At 50.2% G+C, this 15,535-nt stretch overlaps 1 protein-coding gene across 6 annotated transcripts in view; it reads left to right on the forward strand.

Moving 5' to 3' along the window:
• ACOT11 (acyl-CoA thioesterase 11) overlaps positions 1 to 15,535 on the forward strand; it is a 50,628-nt gene that overhangs the window by 22,122 nt on the left and 12,971 nt on the right. For all 6 annotated transcript variants that reach the window (XM_033114411.1, XM_033114410.1, XM_033114409.1 and 3 more), the window contains 5 exons: positions 8,137 to 8,344; positions 9,330 to 9,399; positions 13,068 to 13,128; positions 14,145 to 14,243; positions 14,699 to 14,834. In XM_033114411.1, coding sequence (XP_032970302.1) covers positions 8,206 to 8,344; positions 9,330 to 9,399; positions 13,068 to 13,128; positions 14,145 to 14,243; positions 14,699 to 14,834 — 505 coding nt within the window. In that variant the 5' untranslated portion in view covers positions 8,137 to 8,205. The remainder of the gene's footprint in view (positions 1 to 8,136; positions 8,345 to 9,329; positions 9,400 to 13,067; positions 13,129 to 14,144; positions 14,244 to 14,698; positions 14,835 to 15,535) is intronic.

The following is a 15,535-nucleotide window of genomic DNA, read 5'->3' on the forward strand; positions in this document are numbered from 1 at the left end:
TAGAGGGATCCTGTCTGGTGGATCTTCTGGTCTGGTGTCAACCAAATACTCCCTCAATTAAATGAACATTGTCATTCATTACAGGGGAAGGTACACAGTGCCAGGAGTATGAGAATGGGGGAAGACATAATAGAACTGAGGTATGAGTAGGCATTACAGAGGTGACGAGGAGAGGGAAGACTGCTTCTGGCAGAGGGCATGGCACAGGCAAAGGCCCTGTGGTGGGCGGTGGCATGATGAGTACGAGGAACTGAAGAAGCCTGAGAGGCTGGGGGCGCGTGGTGTGAGAAAGCCTGGAGGTTCTGTGTGGGGCCTTGAGGCCTTGTTGAGGAATTCCTTCTGGGTGCTAAGCCCTTGACGGTTGGAGAGTCCTGGAGGCTAGAGTTAAATGCCCCAATTAACAGATGAGGAAACTGAGGCCCAGAGAGCGAATATAATAAAAGCTACCTACCATTTTTACCACGTGCCAGCTACCATGCTAAACAGTCTACTTCCAACATCTTTTTTTGTTAATGTAGTTGGCATTTTACATTGAATTGAATTGAATTGAATTTAGCAGACTACCTGATATTTATCTAAAAGGTTTTTCTGAAGAATTAAAACAATTTATCGAGGTGAAATATAATATACAGTTACCCATTTTAAAGTGTAAAATTCAGTAGCATGTAGTACATTCGCCATGTTGTACAACTACCACCTCTGTCTAGTTCCAAAATGTTTCTATCACTCTAAAACAACACACCTTAGCTATAAAGTAGTGTCTCCCCATACCTCCTTTTCCTAGCCCTTGGCAACCACCAGTCTGCTTTCTGTCTCTGTGGATTTATCTCTTCTGGCTATTTCATATAAGTGGAACCATGCAATATGTGTCCAATTGTGTCTGGCTTATTTTACTTAGCATAGTGTTTTTGAAGTTCGTCCACGTTTTAGCATATATCAATACTTTATTCCTTTTTATATCTAGTATTCCATTACCTTGTTTCTCCCAAAAGAAGACCTAGCCGGACCATCAGCTCTAAGGTGTCTTTTGGAGCAAAAATTAATATAAGACCCAGTCTTATATTATATTATATTAGACCCGGTATTATTATATTACATTATATTATATTATACCCGGTATTACATTATATTGTATTATATTATACCCAGTCGTATATTAAAATAAGACCTGGTCTTATATTAATTTTTGCTCCAAAAGACGCATTAGAGCTGATGTTCTGGCTAAGTTTTATATATATATATATATGGCAATCTGTTTATTCATTTACCAGTCGGTGGACATTTGCACTGTTTCTACCTTTTGGCTATTGTTAATAGTGCTGCTATGAACATGTGTGTCCATGTACTATTTGAGTACCTGTTTCCAGTTCTTTTGGGTACATGGAATTGCTGAGTCATATGGTATTTCTATGCTCAATTATTTGAGGAATCATTCAACTATTTTTCAAGCATTTTACATTCCCACCAGCAATGTATGAGGGTTCCCTTTTTTAAAAATTAAATTTTATTTTTTTACGTTGAGGTATAATTGACATACCACATTATATTAGTTTCAGGTATATAATATAATGAGTCTACATGAGGGTTCCTTTTTCTCCACATCCTCACCAGCACTTATTTTCCATGATTTTGATTATACCCATCCTAGTGTGTTCATTTTCTTGTATAATCCTCACTATAGCCCAGGTTCTTTTATTATCCCCATTTGGCAGATGAGGAAACTGAGGTATGGAGAGGTAACATAACTTTTCCAAGGTCTCCTAGGGATGATGAGCTGATAAAAGTTTCATTATTACTTAGCTTTAGAGGAAGGCACTCCACTGAACACGCCCCCGTGTAGCTCTCCTTCCAAAGGAGAGATGGGGCTGGACTGGAGAAGGCTTGTCCTTAGCTCAGAGTTTCCAAGCTGCCTTCCTCACCAGATTTGGTGTGCCTTACAGGGTTAGAAGGCTGAAGGCCCTCCCACCCCCTGTCTCCATACTAAGAGAGCCCAAGAGCTGGCTGTCAGAAGGGGGAAGCCCACTGCCTGATCAGCCTGCACAAGGCTATGGGCTCTGGACAGAGACTCAGGGCCCTGGCCTCTGTTTTCTCCTCGGTCACTGACTGGCTATGTGACTTGGGGTAGTTTGCTTCCCTTCTCTGAGTCTCAGAAAGAATTTCTTCCATTTTTCCCATCTCCAAGGCCTATGGAGGTACTATAGAAATATAAATGTGGACTTTGGCTTGTGGATCTGGGAGTGTCTTAAACTCTATCACTTCCCAGGTGCTCAGAAGCAATGTACCTGCTCTCAGCCTTGGTTTGCTCATCAGTAAAATGGGGAGAATAATATAGGGTAGATATGAGAATTACTGAGATAATGTGTCTGAAAGCTCCTAACATAGAACTTGAGACATACTAGGTGTTCAATAAATGTTAACCAAATGAATGACATATAGACAAGAAACATTGGTTTAGTTCTTTACCTTTTCTACCCCAGTATCTTGAAAAACGTAAAGTGCCAAAACACCCTGTAGCTAGAAGTAAAATGAGGATGTTTGTATAGGGCACTGGGGACTATTATTTATCTTCTAGAATGAAGATATGACCTGATTTTATATGACAGTCAGAAGCTTATGGAACAGTCCCCTGGTGTCCTTTTCTCAGCCCTCAGGCTGGCCTCATGGACGAGTGCTCCCTCTTTTTAGCTGAGTTTGGGACCCACTGCTACCCTCTTATGCCTTGTCTGCTGGGACTCTCAAGACCCAGTGCAGTTCTTTATGGCAGCACCTGTGCAACTGGATTCCTAACTTAATCACTCCTCCCTTATTTGGTTTCTTAGCTCTGTTTGCATTTCGGCTCCTGGCGCATGTGTGTCCTGTGTGTGTGTGCAGGCTGCCTTAGAGCCTTTTGTGGGAGGAAGGTCATGAATAGACCTGAAGGGGAGTTTAGGATGTTGACAAATATGCCTGCCTTGCCGGTGGGGAAACTAGAGGGAGGCCATGCTGGTCTCTCTAAGAGGCTGGAGCCATCTTTGTGGGGACAGGGCATTCGTTTAGGCAGCTCCCCAACAAATCTGAGTGGTCTGCCTCAGACAACTAGGCCTTTCTTTCATGGTGCTTGGCTGTGGGCCCCCAGCTTTGGCCAAAGGCTGCTTTTCCCTGCCCCTTGTGCCTACCTCCTAGTCCCCACCCCCCTGGGAGAGGCAGCAGGGGGAGTGGGAGGAACAGGCTTTACGGTCTCCCACCCTGGGCTTGAGTCCCTGCTCCGCACTCGATGGATTTTTGAATTCTCACAGAACCTTTTAAAGAGGCTAACAGTCTTGCCCCTTCCCCATGAGGCTCTGGTGAACTCATAGGTGAGAAAAGGCTATGTAAAGTACAGTGTGAATTATGTTTGGGTCTTTCCCAGCTATAGTTCTGTAGGAAGTCTAATCTCAGCTTTATGATGCTAACAGTAAGTGCTCAACAAATGTAAACCATATGGAGGTATGTGCTAGGAGCTTTAAACATTGAATCTCATTTAATTTCATCCTCAGGTTGACCCCTGGAGGCAGGTATTATAATCTCATTTTTACAGATGAGGAAACTGGGGCCCACAGAAGTCGAGTGTGAGTAGCTTGCTCTAAGGGCACACAAGTTAGCTGTGGAATTGGATTTGAACCCTGGGCCAGGCCAACTTCCAACGCCTGCCATGGGTTTAGTGGGTTATTTGAGAGGTCACCCAAATCTGCTCCTTCCGGCCAGGGCTGGTAGGTCCCTCTGCTCTAGGCCTGCTGTTCCTGGTGGTAGCTCTGCAGGCTTGGCTCCTATTCTAACTGATCACTGTAGGCCACCCCTTCTCCAGCAGGCTTCCATGGTTGCTCGGCCCCTTTCCCTCTGGCTCCACCCACATAGGTACCTAGTGCTTTACCTCAGGCTTCCTTCTGCCACAGCCATTCCTGTCACTGGAGCCATCACCATTTCCACTTCCCCGTTCTGCTGCCTTCATGTCCTCTCTGCACCTCAGCCCTTCCTCATCTTCAGGTCTCAGCTCCAAGGTGGCTCCTGTCATTAGTCTCTTCCATAGGCGTTTATTTGGCACCTCCTCTGTGCCAAGCCTGAATTTGTCCTTGTCCTGTGGGAATGCCTGTCACATGGGAGAAGCATCTACACAAAATAGTGACTGCATCACTTGGTCAGTGCTGTGATGGAGCCAGGAGGTCCTGACTCTCCCTGGGGAAGACACAGGGATGGAGGAACTCGAAGAAGGAGGAGGAGCGACTCACTGGCAGATAGGGCAGATGACAGGCTCCTCGGCAGGAGCAGCACCCACATGGCAGAGGAATGAGGTGGATGAGAGTATGCTCTGAGTGAGGAACCACATGTGGTCAACCTGGGAGAGCAGCTGCTGGGGGTCGTGGCAGGAGCTACAGAGTCGGGCCTGGATCTGGAGAGCAGTAGGGAGCCATCGAGGAGTCTTGAGCAGGGGAGGTGCCTGTCAGGCTTGCTCTTCAGACAGGTCTGTGTCATTGTAAGGGACAGAACAAAGTCCCATGGTGGGAGGAGTTGTAAGGACTGGACCTGGTCTCCCTGCCAGGCAGGACATAGTATTATGGTTGTTGAGTAGGTGGATTTGCTTTTTGGAGAGATCCCTCTGGGGTTGCCTGGAGGCCAGAAGGAGGTGGAGAGACTGGAGGGCTGTGGACAGACTATGGAAACAATCCAGCGAGTTGCAGTGCGAGGGCCTGAGTGTGTCAGGGTGGTGGGGTAGACTGAGAGCTTTAGGAGGTTGGATCCCTGGGACTTGGCCCCTTGGGGAGGGAGGAAATCCAGGTGGAGTTGGTTAATGTGGTACTGTGGGCAAATTGCCTCAAAGGAGCCCTGGCCCAGGAGGGCTTCTCCGGGTTCCTGAGCTGTGTGACCCTGAACCAGCCTTTTCCTCCATGTGCCTCAGCTGTGAAGGAATTGGGAGAAGTGGCCTCTCCTGCTCTGACCAGCAGGTCTGTGACGTGGCTGGCCCAGAAGGAGGGACGCAGAGCCCATGGTGTTGCCAGCTGAGGCCTAGTCTGGGATTTTCAAATCTGGCCAGTGCTGCTATGGCTGTGGGCCAGAGCCTGGCGTGGCTGCCATCTGAGAGGGCACGTCTCTGATCCTCACATGCCCTTTCCACCTTCATAGTAGGCTCTGCCCTCTTTGTCAGCTGCCTTGGCTCAGCCTGTCTGGCTACCACCCCAGAACCTGACTTCATCCAGGGTCTTTGCTCTCCCCGTGACAGGCCCTGGGAGGAGCAATCTGGCTCTGGGGCCCCATTGGCCAAACCATGCCTGGCCTGCACACGCCCCTGCCTCCCAGGCTGGCTGCCTGCCCACGTTGGGATGAGAAGGAGGCCTAGCCTGGCTTGACATGGGCAGACTGCCTTGAAGCCAAAGAAGGAGTTGGAGTCTGAGAGGCTGTGTCCCGGGCCACCATTGCTGCTCTGTCCCCTCTGCTGGTGCTCCAGCCTAGGGGCTATGAACTCCTCTCTTTGAGGAGAGTCAGGGGACAACCACAGTGAGGCTTGTCCCTCAGCTTGCAGAGGGTGGGGAGGGTGGGAGCTCAGCCCTGCTTGAAGGAGCTCAGTATTTCCTGTCTGACAGGGTGGCAAGGCTCCTTAGCTTCCTCACTGGAAATCTCAGCTGGGAGTGCCAGAGCCCTGCAGGGTTAGACCCCAGAATCTTGGAACCAGGGCTGGCATGTATCTGCCTACCTTGTGAGTGATAGAGGAGGCTCAGGAGGAAAGGGGACTTGCTTAGGATTACACAGCACCTGAAGGACAGGGCTAGGATTTGAACTCACATCTGGCTCTGTTCATCCTTCCACAAACCTTTGATGAGGTCCTACTGTGTGTCAGGTGCTTCTAGGCATGAGCACTAGAGGAGGAACTTTTCAAAGGGATTGGCCCGCTTTATCTTTGCATTCTCCGTGTTTGGCCCAGGGCCATACAGAGGTGGTGCTCGGTGAATGAATGGATGAATGAATAAGTCAAGGATCCTGCCTCCAGGCAGGTAGAGTCCATTGGAAAGATAGGGACTCCTTTTTGTAAACAGGAAATAGGAGACTGGTGGGCGTGGGGATTGACCAGGTGAGAACTATTATAGAGAGGATTGGAATTCAGGTGTCCTGATGGCTGGTCTAGGGCTTTATCCATCCTCAGTTTCCTCATCTGTAAAATGGGGTCAACAGTCCTTACCCTCTGCTTTGCTGTAAGGATCCAGTCAGGCAGTGGATGTGAAAATATGCCTGTGAAGCAGGGACATTGCGTGTGCGTGCTCAGCACTGCCCAGAACCCCCACACGGTCTGCTCTCTTTCTTCTGCCCGCTTACCCTCTGCATCTTGCCTCCCTCATTTCCCAAGCTCTCTCCAGGGCTGCTTCCGGGAATGTGCTGTACAGAACCCCTGGCTGAGGGAGGGGTTTGGGAAGAGTGTGGGTGAATGCAGTCTGCCTACCTCAGCCCTCTAGTGTATCCCGCACTCAGAAAGGCAGCCCCCCTACATCCATCTCCATGCAGGCCCCCAGTGCATACCAGGCTGAAAATTCCTTGGCAGTGGTTACCATGGTTACAGTCCTGCTGCTTGGACCACCGCAGCCTGTGAGATGCCTGCTAGAGCCTACAAGCCTGGCAGCCTGGCAGCTCATAGGCCTCCACCCAAGCTGAGAACTCCTGGGACAGCTATCCTCCTTTTTCTCCCCTCAGTGCCCAGCACTGTACCTGGTACCCAGGGGCTCGTGGGAATGAGTTGCCTTTCTGGGGACCCACAAGCTGTTCTGGATCAGACAGGCCTCGTTCAAATCCCAGTTCTGCCACTTAGGGGTCAGTGACCTTGAACAAATCAACTTGGTGTGTTTTGAATTTATTGAATTAGCTATGGAAGCCTCATAGGGGGAATTATCCAAGCAGTACAGACTCCCAGTACAAGAGCGGTCAATGCCCTGAGCTGTCACTGCCCCATCTGCAGCGGTGGCAGAGTCAGCATCGTGTTGTGTCACTCTTTGCTGCAGAATTCAGGCCCAGGGCCCTGGCCTTCTCATCTCGTCCGCAGGAGGCCCTGCAGATAGTGCAGTGTGGTGGGTAGGACTACAGACTGCAGCCAGACCTCTGGGGTCACAGCTGGGCTCTGCCACTTATTTGGACCTCAGTTTCCTCAACTGTAAGATGAGGATAATAATGAACCTACCTCAGGGGTTTGTTGTGTGGATAAAATTGAATTAGTATATGTAAAGTGCTTAGAAGAGTATTTGATACTTAATAAGTTCTATACAAATGTTGGTGGCAACCGTTGTCGTCACCACAATTGGCAATGGCCATGAGAATTGGAACTCATGTGCTTGCCTTTGCTGTCGTTTTTCTCATACATGCAGAAGTATGCAGCTCTGTTCACAGTCTAATTAGGGAGAGTGAGCCAGAGAGAGGGGATGGCAGGTTGACGCCCCCTTCCCCATCCCACCCCATCTGAGGGACTGCTGGGCACTCGCCCCTTCTTCTGCCTGGGGACTGAGAGAAGCTGGGCCCTGGGCAGAAACTCTACCTCTGATTCATGAGTTTGAGGATTTTCTCAGCTCGTTCTCCAGCTGGCAGCTGCTGCAACCCTGGCCGGGTTCACACAGCTGCTCAGTGACTGCCCGGAGCCCTCCCAGTCAGTAGAGCTAAGTGCTAAAGACAAATGAGCACCCAACAGAGGTGTCATATGAAGAGGAAGGGACCCTTGGGGGATGAAATAGGAGCTGCTTCGTGAAACACTGTTGGGAACAAATCCCCAGGCTTGACGGCTTGAGGTCTCACTAGGCCTCCCTGTATAGAGAGGGGAATCTTTCAAGAATGAAGGTCAAGCTGAGGCAAAACTTTAAAAAGCTAGTTCACAAACCGAAGCAAGGAGGACTGAATTCTCTGCACGATTCTTCTCTACTGTCCCCCTCCTTTGGGTCCAAAGTCATGTTGACACTGGCGTCCTTGGCTTACGGGAAGCTGGGTGTAAGTGACACCCAGATTGCCCCCTGGGGTCTGAGCTATGGGCTGGAGGGTAGTGACCACTCCTGGAGTTGGGGTCCTCTCCCTCCGGCCTTCAGGTCTCACAGATGAGCAGACTTAGGGGAGGGACCCTGCCGTGAGCTGACCTCTCTGTTCCCACCTGTTCCCTAGGGCTTTGCCTCTGTGTTCTCCAACCGCCAGTCCCGGAAGTCAGCCTCACGTGCAGAGGACAACAGTGCCATGGCAGACAGTGAAGGGTACCGGAACCCCACAGAGGTGCAGATGAGCCAGGTGGTGCTGCCCTGCCACACCAACCAGCGTGCCGAGCTGAGCGTGGGGCAGCTGCTCAAGTGGATTGATACGACGGCCTGCCTGTCCGGTGAGCCTGTGTGTGGCATAGCCATCCTCCACCCACTGGCCCACAGGCTCAGAGGAGAGGCCTTGATTTTCTGAGATAGTCACTGTCCCCATGAGTGCCACACGTGTCCCTCATCCCTGCCTTTGCTCATGCTGGTCCACTTGCCTGAAATGCCTTCTTGACGCTCAGCTCTGGCTCACCCTCTCCCTCAGACCCCCCAGCGCTGAGTGCCCTTAGGTCCCTGCTCTGACACAAGTGTGGCCTTAAATGTGGCTGCTCCAGGACTGCCTGGAGGCGCTGTGAGCCAAGGTCATGCTGCCTGCCGTGAAGAGCTCTCTACACGGAGATGAATTGAGTGGAGCTGAATTGAACTTTTTTCATTCCTTTTGGTGTCCCAGTATTCTCCGACTCACAGGGAGCTCATAGTCTTGGGGCAGGGGCAGACAGGTGACCCAGCTGTCCCCCAGCACTGTTTTATGGGGACTGGGAAAGGGAGGTGAAATTGGGGCCATGGGAGAACAAACCAGAGCCACTGACTCAGCCCTGGGGGCAGAGAAGGGATTCTAGAGGGACTAAGGCATGGGAGCAGAGTCCTGAGGGTAAGAATGACTCAGGCAAGCAAACAAAGGTGGGTGAAGGTGGGTAGAGGTGCAGCCGCTCTAGGTCAACAAGTAGAACAGCAAGGTGTGATCATTCATCCATTCAGCAGCTACTTATTGAGTGTCTTCTGTGTGCCAGCCACTGTTTGAGGACTGGGACATGGCAGGGAACAAGCAGGCAAAAATCCTTGCCCTCGAGTAACTTGCAGTTGAATAGAAGGGAGAGACACTAGACAGACAAAACTCAGAGGTATAGTGTAAGTGTAGTAACCGTGGAGAAGAAAAGTAAAGAAGGGTGGGGGTGCGGGTGAGAAGGCATGGCCTTAGCTCAGGGTCTCTGACATTTGCTCAGAGGCCTGCGTGACATGGGAGTCTGCTAACGCATGGCTTTCTTCCTCTGATGCCAGCGGAGAGGCATGCTGGCTGTCCCTGCGTCACGGCCTCCATGGACGATATCTATTTTGAGCACACTATTAGGTAAGTGGCCCCTCCTGCCTCTCTGTCCTTCTGGGCTCCCCACCATGAGCTCAGGCCCCCTTTCCTGTCTCTTGCCTGGAACCTGACATGACTGACCAAGGGCCTTTGCAGATGGAGCAAGAGAAGCCTCCTGGGGAGCAATGATCCCTCTGCAGGGTCTCTGGGACAGCGGGTGGCTGGGAGCTGGCCTGCTGCTGGGTGCTGTGGGATGGGTTCTCTTGGTTAGGGTGGTGCCAAGGAAGTTGCTTCAGGTTTTGAGTTAGATGTTGCTGAGGCAGCATCATGGGGTGCTGAGTGACTTTGGGAAAGTCAGTCTCTTTCTCTGGGCCTCAGTTTTCTTATCTGCAACATGGAAGGGATTAGATTCAATCCGTGAATGCCTTTTTGAGCTAGGACATTCTCTGTGGGTCACTAGATTGTAGGGAGGTCCCTAGATAAGGTGCCTTAGCAAAGCCTGAGCCAGAAGCTTGGGTCATTTAATCTCGGCTCACATACCTTCAGGGACGAGGAGCTCACTACCTACTAGGGATTTTTTTTTTTTTTTAATGTCTGTACTAGTTAGAAAGCTCTTCATTACACTGTGTTGAGCTTGGTCTTCACAGAGCTTTGCTGGGACCCAAGGAGCACGCTAAGCCCTCAGCCTAGCACCGTAGGGGCTGCATACATTGCTCTTCCCTCTGGGCCTGCTCCTAGACTTGCCATTCGCACCTAGGGCATCAACTGCAAGGGCTTCCTCAGGACTTCCTGGGTGCCCAGAGCGTTGCAGTCAAGGAAGAAGTGTGGCCAGTCCTGTATTCGTTTATTCAATCCTTTGTCACTCCTTGCACATTTTCCAGACCAGGGCCCCTGCTGGGTCTGTGGTCCACAGAGTCTATGCACACCAGCAGCTCCCATTCTGCAGGGAGGCAAATGTAGAAACATAATTCCAATTAGTAGGAGTAAGTGCCAGGCTAATAGTGATCTCTGATGTATGGGTGCATTGTAATACTTTTCCTAATATCTTTTATGATGACTCAGTTTTTTATTTACAAAAAAGGTGTGGATAGTACAGAGAGTTCCCATATATCCCACATCCAAATCCTCTATTAACATCTTATATTCATATGGTACCTTTGTCACAATTACTGAACCAATATTGATGTATTATTTGAATGCCTTTTTAATACTTTAAGTTATTTAATCCTCAGAACAACACTATTAGGTCCTGGCAGTTAGTATCCTCATTTTACAGGTGAGGAAACTGAGGCACAGGGCAGTGAAGTAACTTGCTTAAGGTTGTATAGCCAGTGGAGGACCCAGAATACACTACCAGGCAGGCAGTCTGGCCCCACAGCCCTTGTTCTTAACCAGTGGACTACGTTTCCTATATGTCTGGGGGTGGGTATAGTTCCACAGAAGATAGTCAAGGGGGGATTCCTGGAGGAGGTGTTTGAACTGGCTCCAGTACTGTCAGCACTGTATGTAGTGACACTTTAAAGAACCACAGAGCTGTTCTGGGCCAGCTCTGGGTCTCTGCTGCCAACACAGTTTTTGGCACTCAGAGGAGCTAGGGATAGAGAGGGCTGGCAGGGGGATGCATGCATGATGGATGGCCCTGCTGCAGAGCCCAGAAGAGTGCAGGTGAGTCTGGGCAGAGGAGGATGTGGGTGGAAGGGAAAGCTGGAGAGGATCCTGGGTAGGAAGACAAGCTGAGAAGGGGCCTGGAGCATGGTTGGCAGCCAGGAAAGGTGGGGAAGGTTTTTTGTTTGTTTATACGTTTGCAATTTAAAAATATTTCAAAATATCTCTAAGGGATAAGAACTCTTTTTAAACTTAACCTAGGGCCATTATCACACCGAAAAAAAATTAGCAATAATTCTCACAAACATCAAATAGCCACACCATCTCATGAAGTTGTTTCTATTTTGTTTTGCGTCACAGCTCTTGTTGTTTAAGTTAGCATGTAAATAAGGTTACAATTGGTTGCTATGTTTCTTAAGTTTTTTTTTTTTTTTTAACTATAGATGCTATACCTCCCCCTATACTCTCTCCCCACCATCTGCCTCTCTCCCTTGCTACCCCCTCCTTTTTCCTTGAAATTTATTTGTTAAGGAAACATGGCCATTTGCTCTCTAGAGTACTCCATCATCTGGATTTTGCTGTTACCATCACCATGGCATCATTGGACATGTTCCTTTGTCCCCCGAGAGTTAAATTGGTCGTGGGGAAGAGCTTGAACAGCGGTCAGATTTGTTTATGGGAGCTGATTCTCTGTGAAATGGAGGGGTGCTGGGGAGCTACGGGCTTGAGGGGGCCCCCAAGGAGGCTGGGAAGTGCCCTCGGGGAAGGAGCCAGTTGCAGCCTGAGCTGTGGGATGGAGGACAGTCAGGAAGGAAGAGGAGCTCGAGAGTCCAGATGGGTGTCTGCTTGGCTTTTGGGGAAGCTAGAGAGGAGGAGGACTGGTAGGGGGGTGGGGAGAGTCACAAATTTCTTTCTTTCTTTCTTTTTTTTTACAATACTACAGAAAATAAACGTTTACTTTTATTTTGAGGATCATGGAAGCTTTAATTCTAATTTTTTTTTTATCATGAAAATTTGCAAAATTCTAGAAAAGTTGAATAATACGACCATCATCATCACTGAGATTCAGTAATGGACATTTTGCTCAATTTGCTTTATCTATGTCGGGATAAATACATACATATACTTCTCTCTCTCTCTTTTTTGCTAAACCATTTGAAAGTAAGGTGCAGACATCATGACACTTCATCCCTCCACATGTCACTAAAAATGACAGTCCCTTACATGACTGTTAGAACAGCTGAAAAAAAATGAACAAGTCAGAACAGGGCAGGGTAGGTGGCTCCTCCAGGGATTCTAGTTGTGCGTCTGGAGGTGGGCATCCTTCCAGCGGGACAGGCTGCCGCTGGAAAGAGCGGGGCCAGTGCAATCAACAGAATCAGTCTAGAATCCTGGCTCTATCACTTTTTAGCTGGGTGACCTTGGGCAAGCAGCTTACCCCCTCTGATGCTCAGATTCCTCCTAAACCTCCTTGCCACGCTTGTTTGGGGGCTCAAATGAGGTAGTACATAGTGCTTGGCACATAGTAGGCATCCTTCAAGCGTTTTCATTTTCCTTCCCACCCTCTGCTAATAGCCCCTTGCACTTAGTAGGCATTCAATAACTGTGGAATGCAGTAAGTCAGGAGGCCATTATTTATGGAGGACCTGCCCTGTGCTAGGCCTTGAAGAGTCAGTGGTGTCCTTGCCCCGGTGGAGCTTAAGGATTGTAAGGGAGACAGAGGCCAATGTGCTGGAAGAAGTGCTAGGAGGGTGAAACTTCTGGGGCTATAGGAGGGTTGGGAGGGCTCCCGTGAGGAAGGGACCATTGAGTCGAGCACAAAAACAAGTTCAAGCATTCATTGGACAAGGGGGAGCAGAAGAGAGGGGGCAGATGAATGAAATCATGCCACTTCTCTCACCCTCAGCTGCCCCTACTGTAACAGGGGTGCTAACACTATGTTGGCGGCTTGCTTTGAGGACTCAGGTGACACTGCAGACGTGGTTGTACTCTGTAAGCCATGACATTCTCCTGCCAGTTCCGCTCAGCAGAGGCCCGCAAGTATCTGGGGCCCCCGCTCCCTCTCTCCGTCCCCTCTGGAAGGCTCACCTCCTGCTTTTCTCTCCCAGTGTTGGACAAGTGGTGAATATCAAGGCCAAAGTGAACCGGGCTTTCAACTCCAGCATGGAGGTGTGTGTGGGGCGGGCACTGCCTGGGGGTGAGTGGGTGTTGGGTGGGTTTTCTATCTCCTCTCCATTCTCAGTCCCCAGCCCAGGCGCACCCACACTTGCAGAGCCCTGGTTGAGGCAGCCGAGTTCTGAACCAGCAGGCAGGGCTGGAAGGATCCTAAGGATCTTCCTGTTCAACACCCCATAACACAGAAGGGAAAACTGAGGGCCAGGGAGGGGAAGGGACTTGTTCCAGGTCACCGAGCCACATAGCTCCCAATATAGGACTTGACTTCCAGCCTCCTGGGTCTTCACACCTAGCCTCAGATCCTCTCTGCAACAGTCAGGTGGTTGCAGAAATGCAGCGAAGACAGCCACTGTGCCTGACCCTGAGGCTGCGGGGCTGCAGCAGGGACAGCACTAGGCGTAAGGCCTTTAGCTTACTTTCAACAGTCTGTCTCCTCGTCTGTAAAGTGGGGGCATGATTCCTATGCTGCAGGTTTGTTGAAGGACCCTTTGGTGATGCACAGGGCTCTGTGAGGGACTCTAGTTCCCGCCCATGGACGTCAGGCCCAGGTCACTTCACCCTGAAGGGCCAGTGGTTACTGAGGGGCCACTGAGGCTGGGAGAGCAGAGTCCTGACTCTGGGCAGCCCAAAATGCCCAGATACCACTCAGACACTCCCCACATGTCTGTCCTTTCAATTTAGCCAATACTGGACTCACTTTAAGCCCTTTCCTAGACATGGTCTCATTTTAATCCTCTCAATAGTCCTGCGAGGGTCGGTATGATCATCCCTCCTTTACAGACGAGGAAACTGAGGCCCAGAGGAAAGTGGCTTGCCCAAAGTTTCTCAGGGAGCCAAGGGCAGAATTAGAACCTACTCCAAGTCTCTAGCCTCCTAGGCTTGATGAGTGATATAGAAATTGCCGAGGCCAGGCCTGGGGTGGGACTTCCTGTCTCACTGGGCTGTGGGGCCTCAGGTTGGTGAGCTCTATTTCTTCCCTCCTCACTTCTCCACCGACTCTTCCTCTCCAGGTGGGCATCCAGGTGGTCTCTGAGGACCTGTGCTCTGAGAAGCAGTGGAGCGTGTGCAAGGCCTTAGCCACCTTTGTGGCCCACCGGGAGCTCTCCAAGGTAGGTGGCTACACCTGGTTGCTAGATGCTACTGGGCCACCTGGGTGCCTATCATGACAGTCTTGGACCAGGGAGGTAAAGCTAGCGGTTGGTAGAGGAGTGAAGGTAGGGGCCCCCAGAGTAAGGCCCACCCCCACTCTGATTTGACCCCAGTTGCCCACCCCCCCTTTTCCCATGTCTTCCTATGCGTCTCACATGAGGATTATTCAGGGCTCATTCCCTTTCAGGTACTGCTGTGACCCCTCTGCCCATCCTCTGTGCCTTTGCCCAAGAAGGGGGACTGGGGACATTTGGAGGATGAACATGACATATCAGACCACATGGAGACAGGAAAATGGGGACAAACTTTTAACCATCCCGCAGCCCCAGGCATGAGATGGTGGCTGGGGGGACAGGCCCTGGTGCTATTTCAGGGAACCTGTCCTGAGCATCTCCCACCCCACACCTGCCCACAGGTGAAGCTGAAACAGACCACGCCAAGGACAGAGGAGGAGAAGACTGAGCACAGTGTGGCAGCTGAGCGCCGGCGCTTGCGGCTGGTCTACGCAGACACCATCAAGGACCTCCTGGCCAACTGTGCCATTCAGGATGGTGAGCGGCTGGTGATGGGGAGAGCACCTGGCGTCCTGCGTGCTCCCCTCTGCCCTGGGCCCACTGGGCAGAGGGACGAAGGGAGTCTCCTTGGGATGTCCATCCGCTCGTGGCCTCAGGCCTGGCTGGCCCTCTTGCCTCAAGGTCTCCTGCAAGGAAAGGGGGGTGTTTGGGCCTCTCGCCCAGCTCCCAGCAGCCATGAGGATGGAATTAAGACATATGGAAAACACTTTGACATTCACAAAATTCATTTGGGTCTGTAGGATTTAAAGTATTTGGGAAGGTAGTATCGAGCTTGGCCTTGAAGACTCTAGATTTTTTTAAAAGCATGTAGATAGATAGATAGATAGATAGATAGATAGATAGATAGATAGATAGATAGATACAGGTGTAGGTGTAGGTATAGGCATAGACATATGGATACAATAAAAAGCAATACTCCTACCCCAAACGCAGCCCCACCCCCCACCCCCCGCCGCCAGCACCTATTGTTCCTCATTTTGGGGCATCTTTCTAGAAATATTTCCTGCATATTTAAGCACACTGCATATTATTTAGTGTCCCCCTTTTACCCAAAAGGGAACATACAGTATATATTGTTCTGTATCTTGCTTCTTTCCCCTTAAAAGTGCATCTCGGAGCTTGTTCTATACCAACACACACAGAACTACTGTGCACTGGTAGGATTTTGACAGTTGGAG

This window comes from Rhinolophus ferrumequinum, chromosome 9, assembly GCF_004115265.2.
Source record: "Rhinolophus ferrumequinum isolate MPI-CBG mRhiFer1 chromosome 9, mRhiFer1_v1.p, whole genome shotgun sequence".
Lineage (NCBI taxonomy): Eukaryota > Metazoa > Chordata > Mammalia > Chiroptera > Rhinolophidae > Rhinolophus > Rhinolophus ferrumequinum.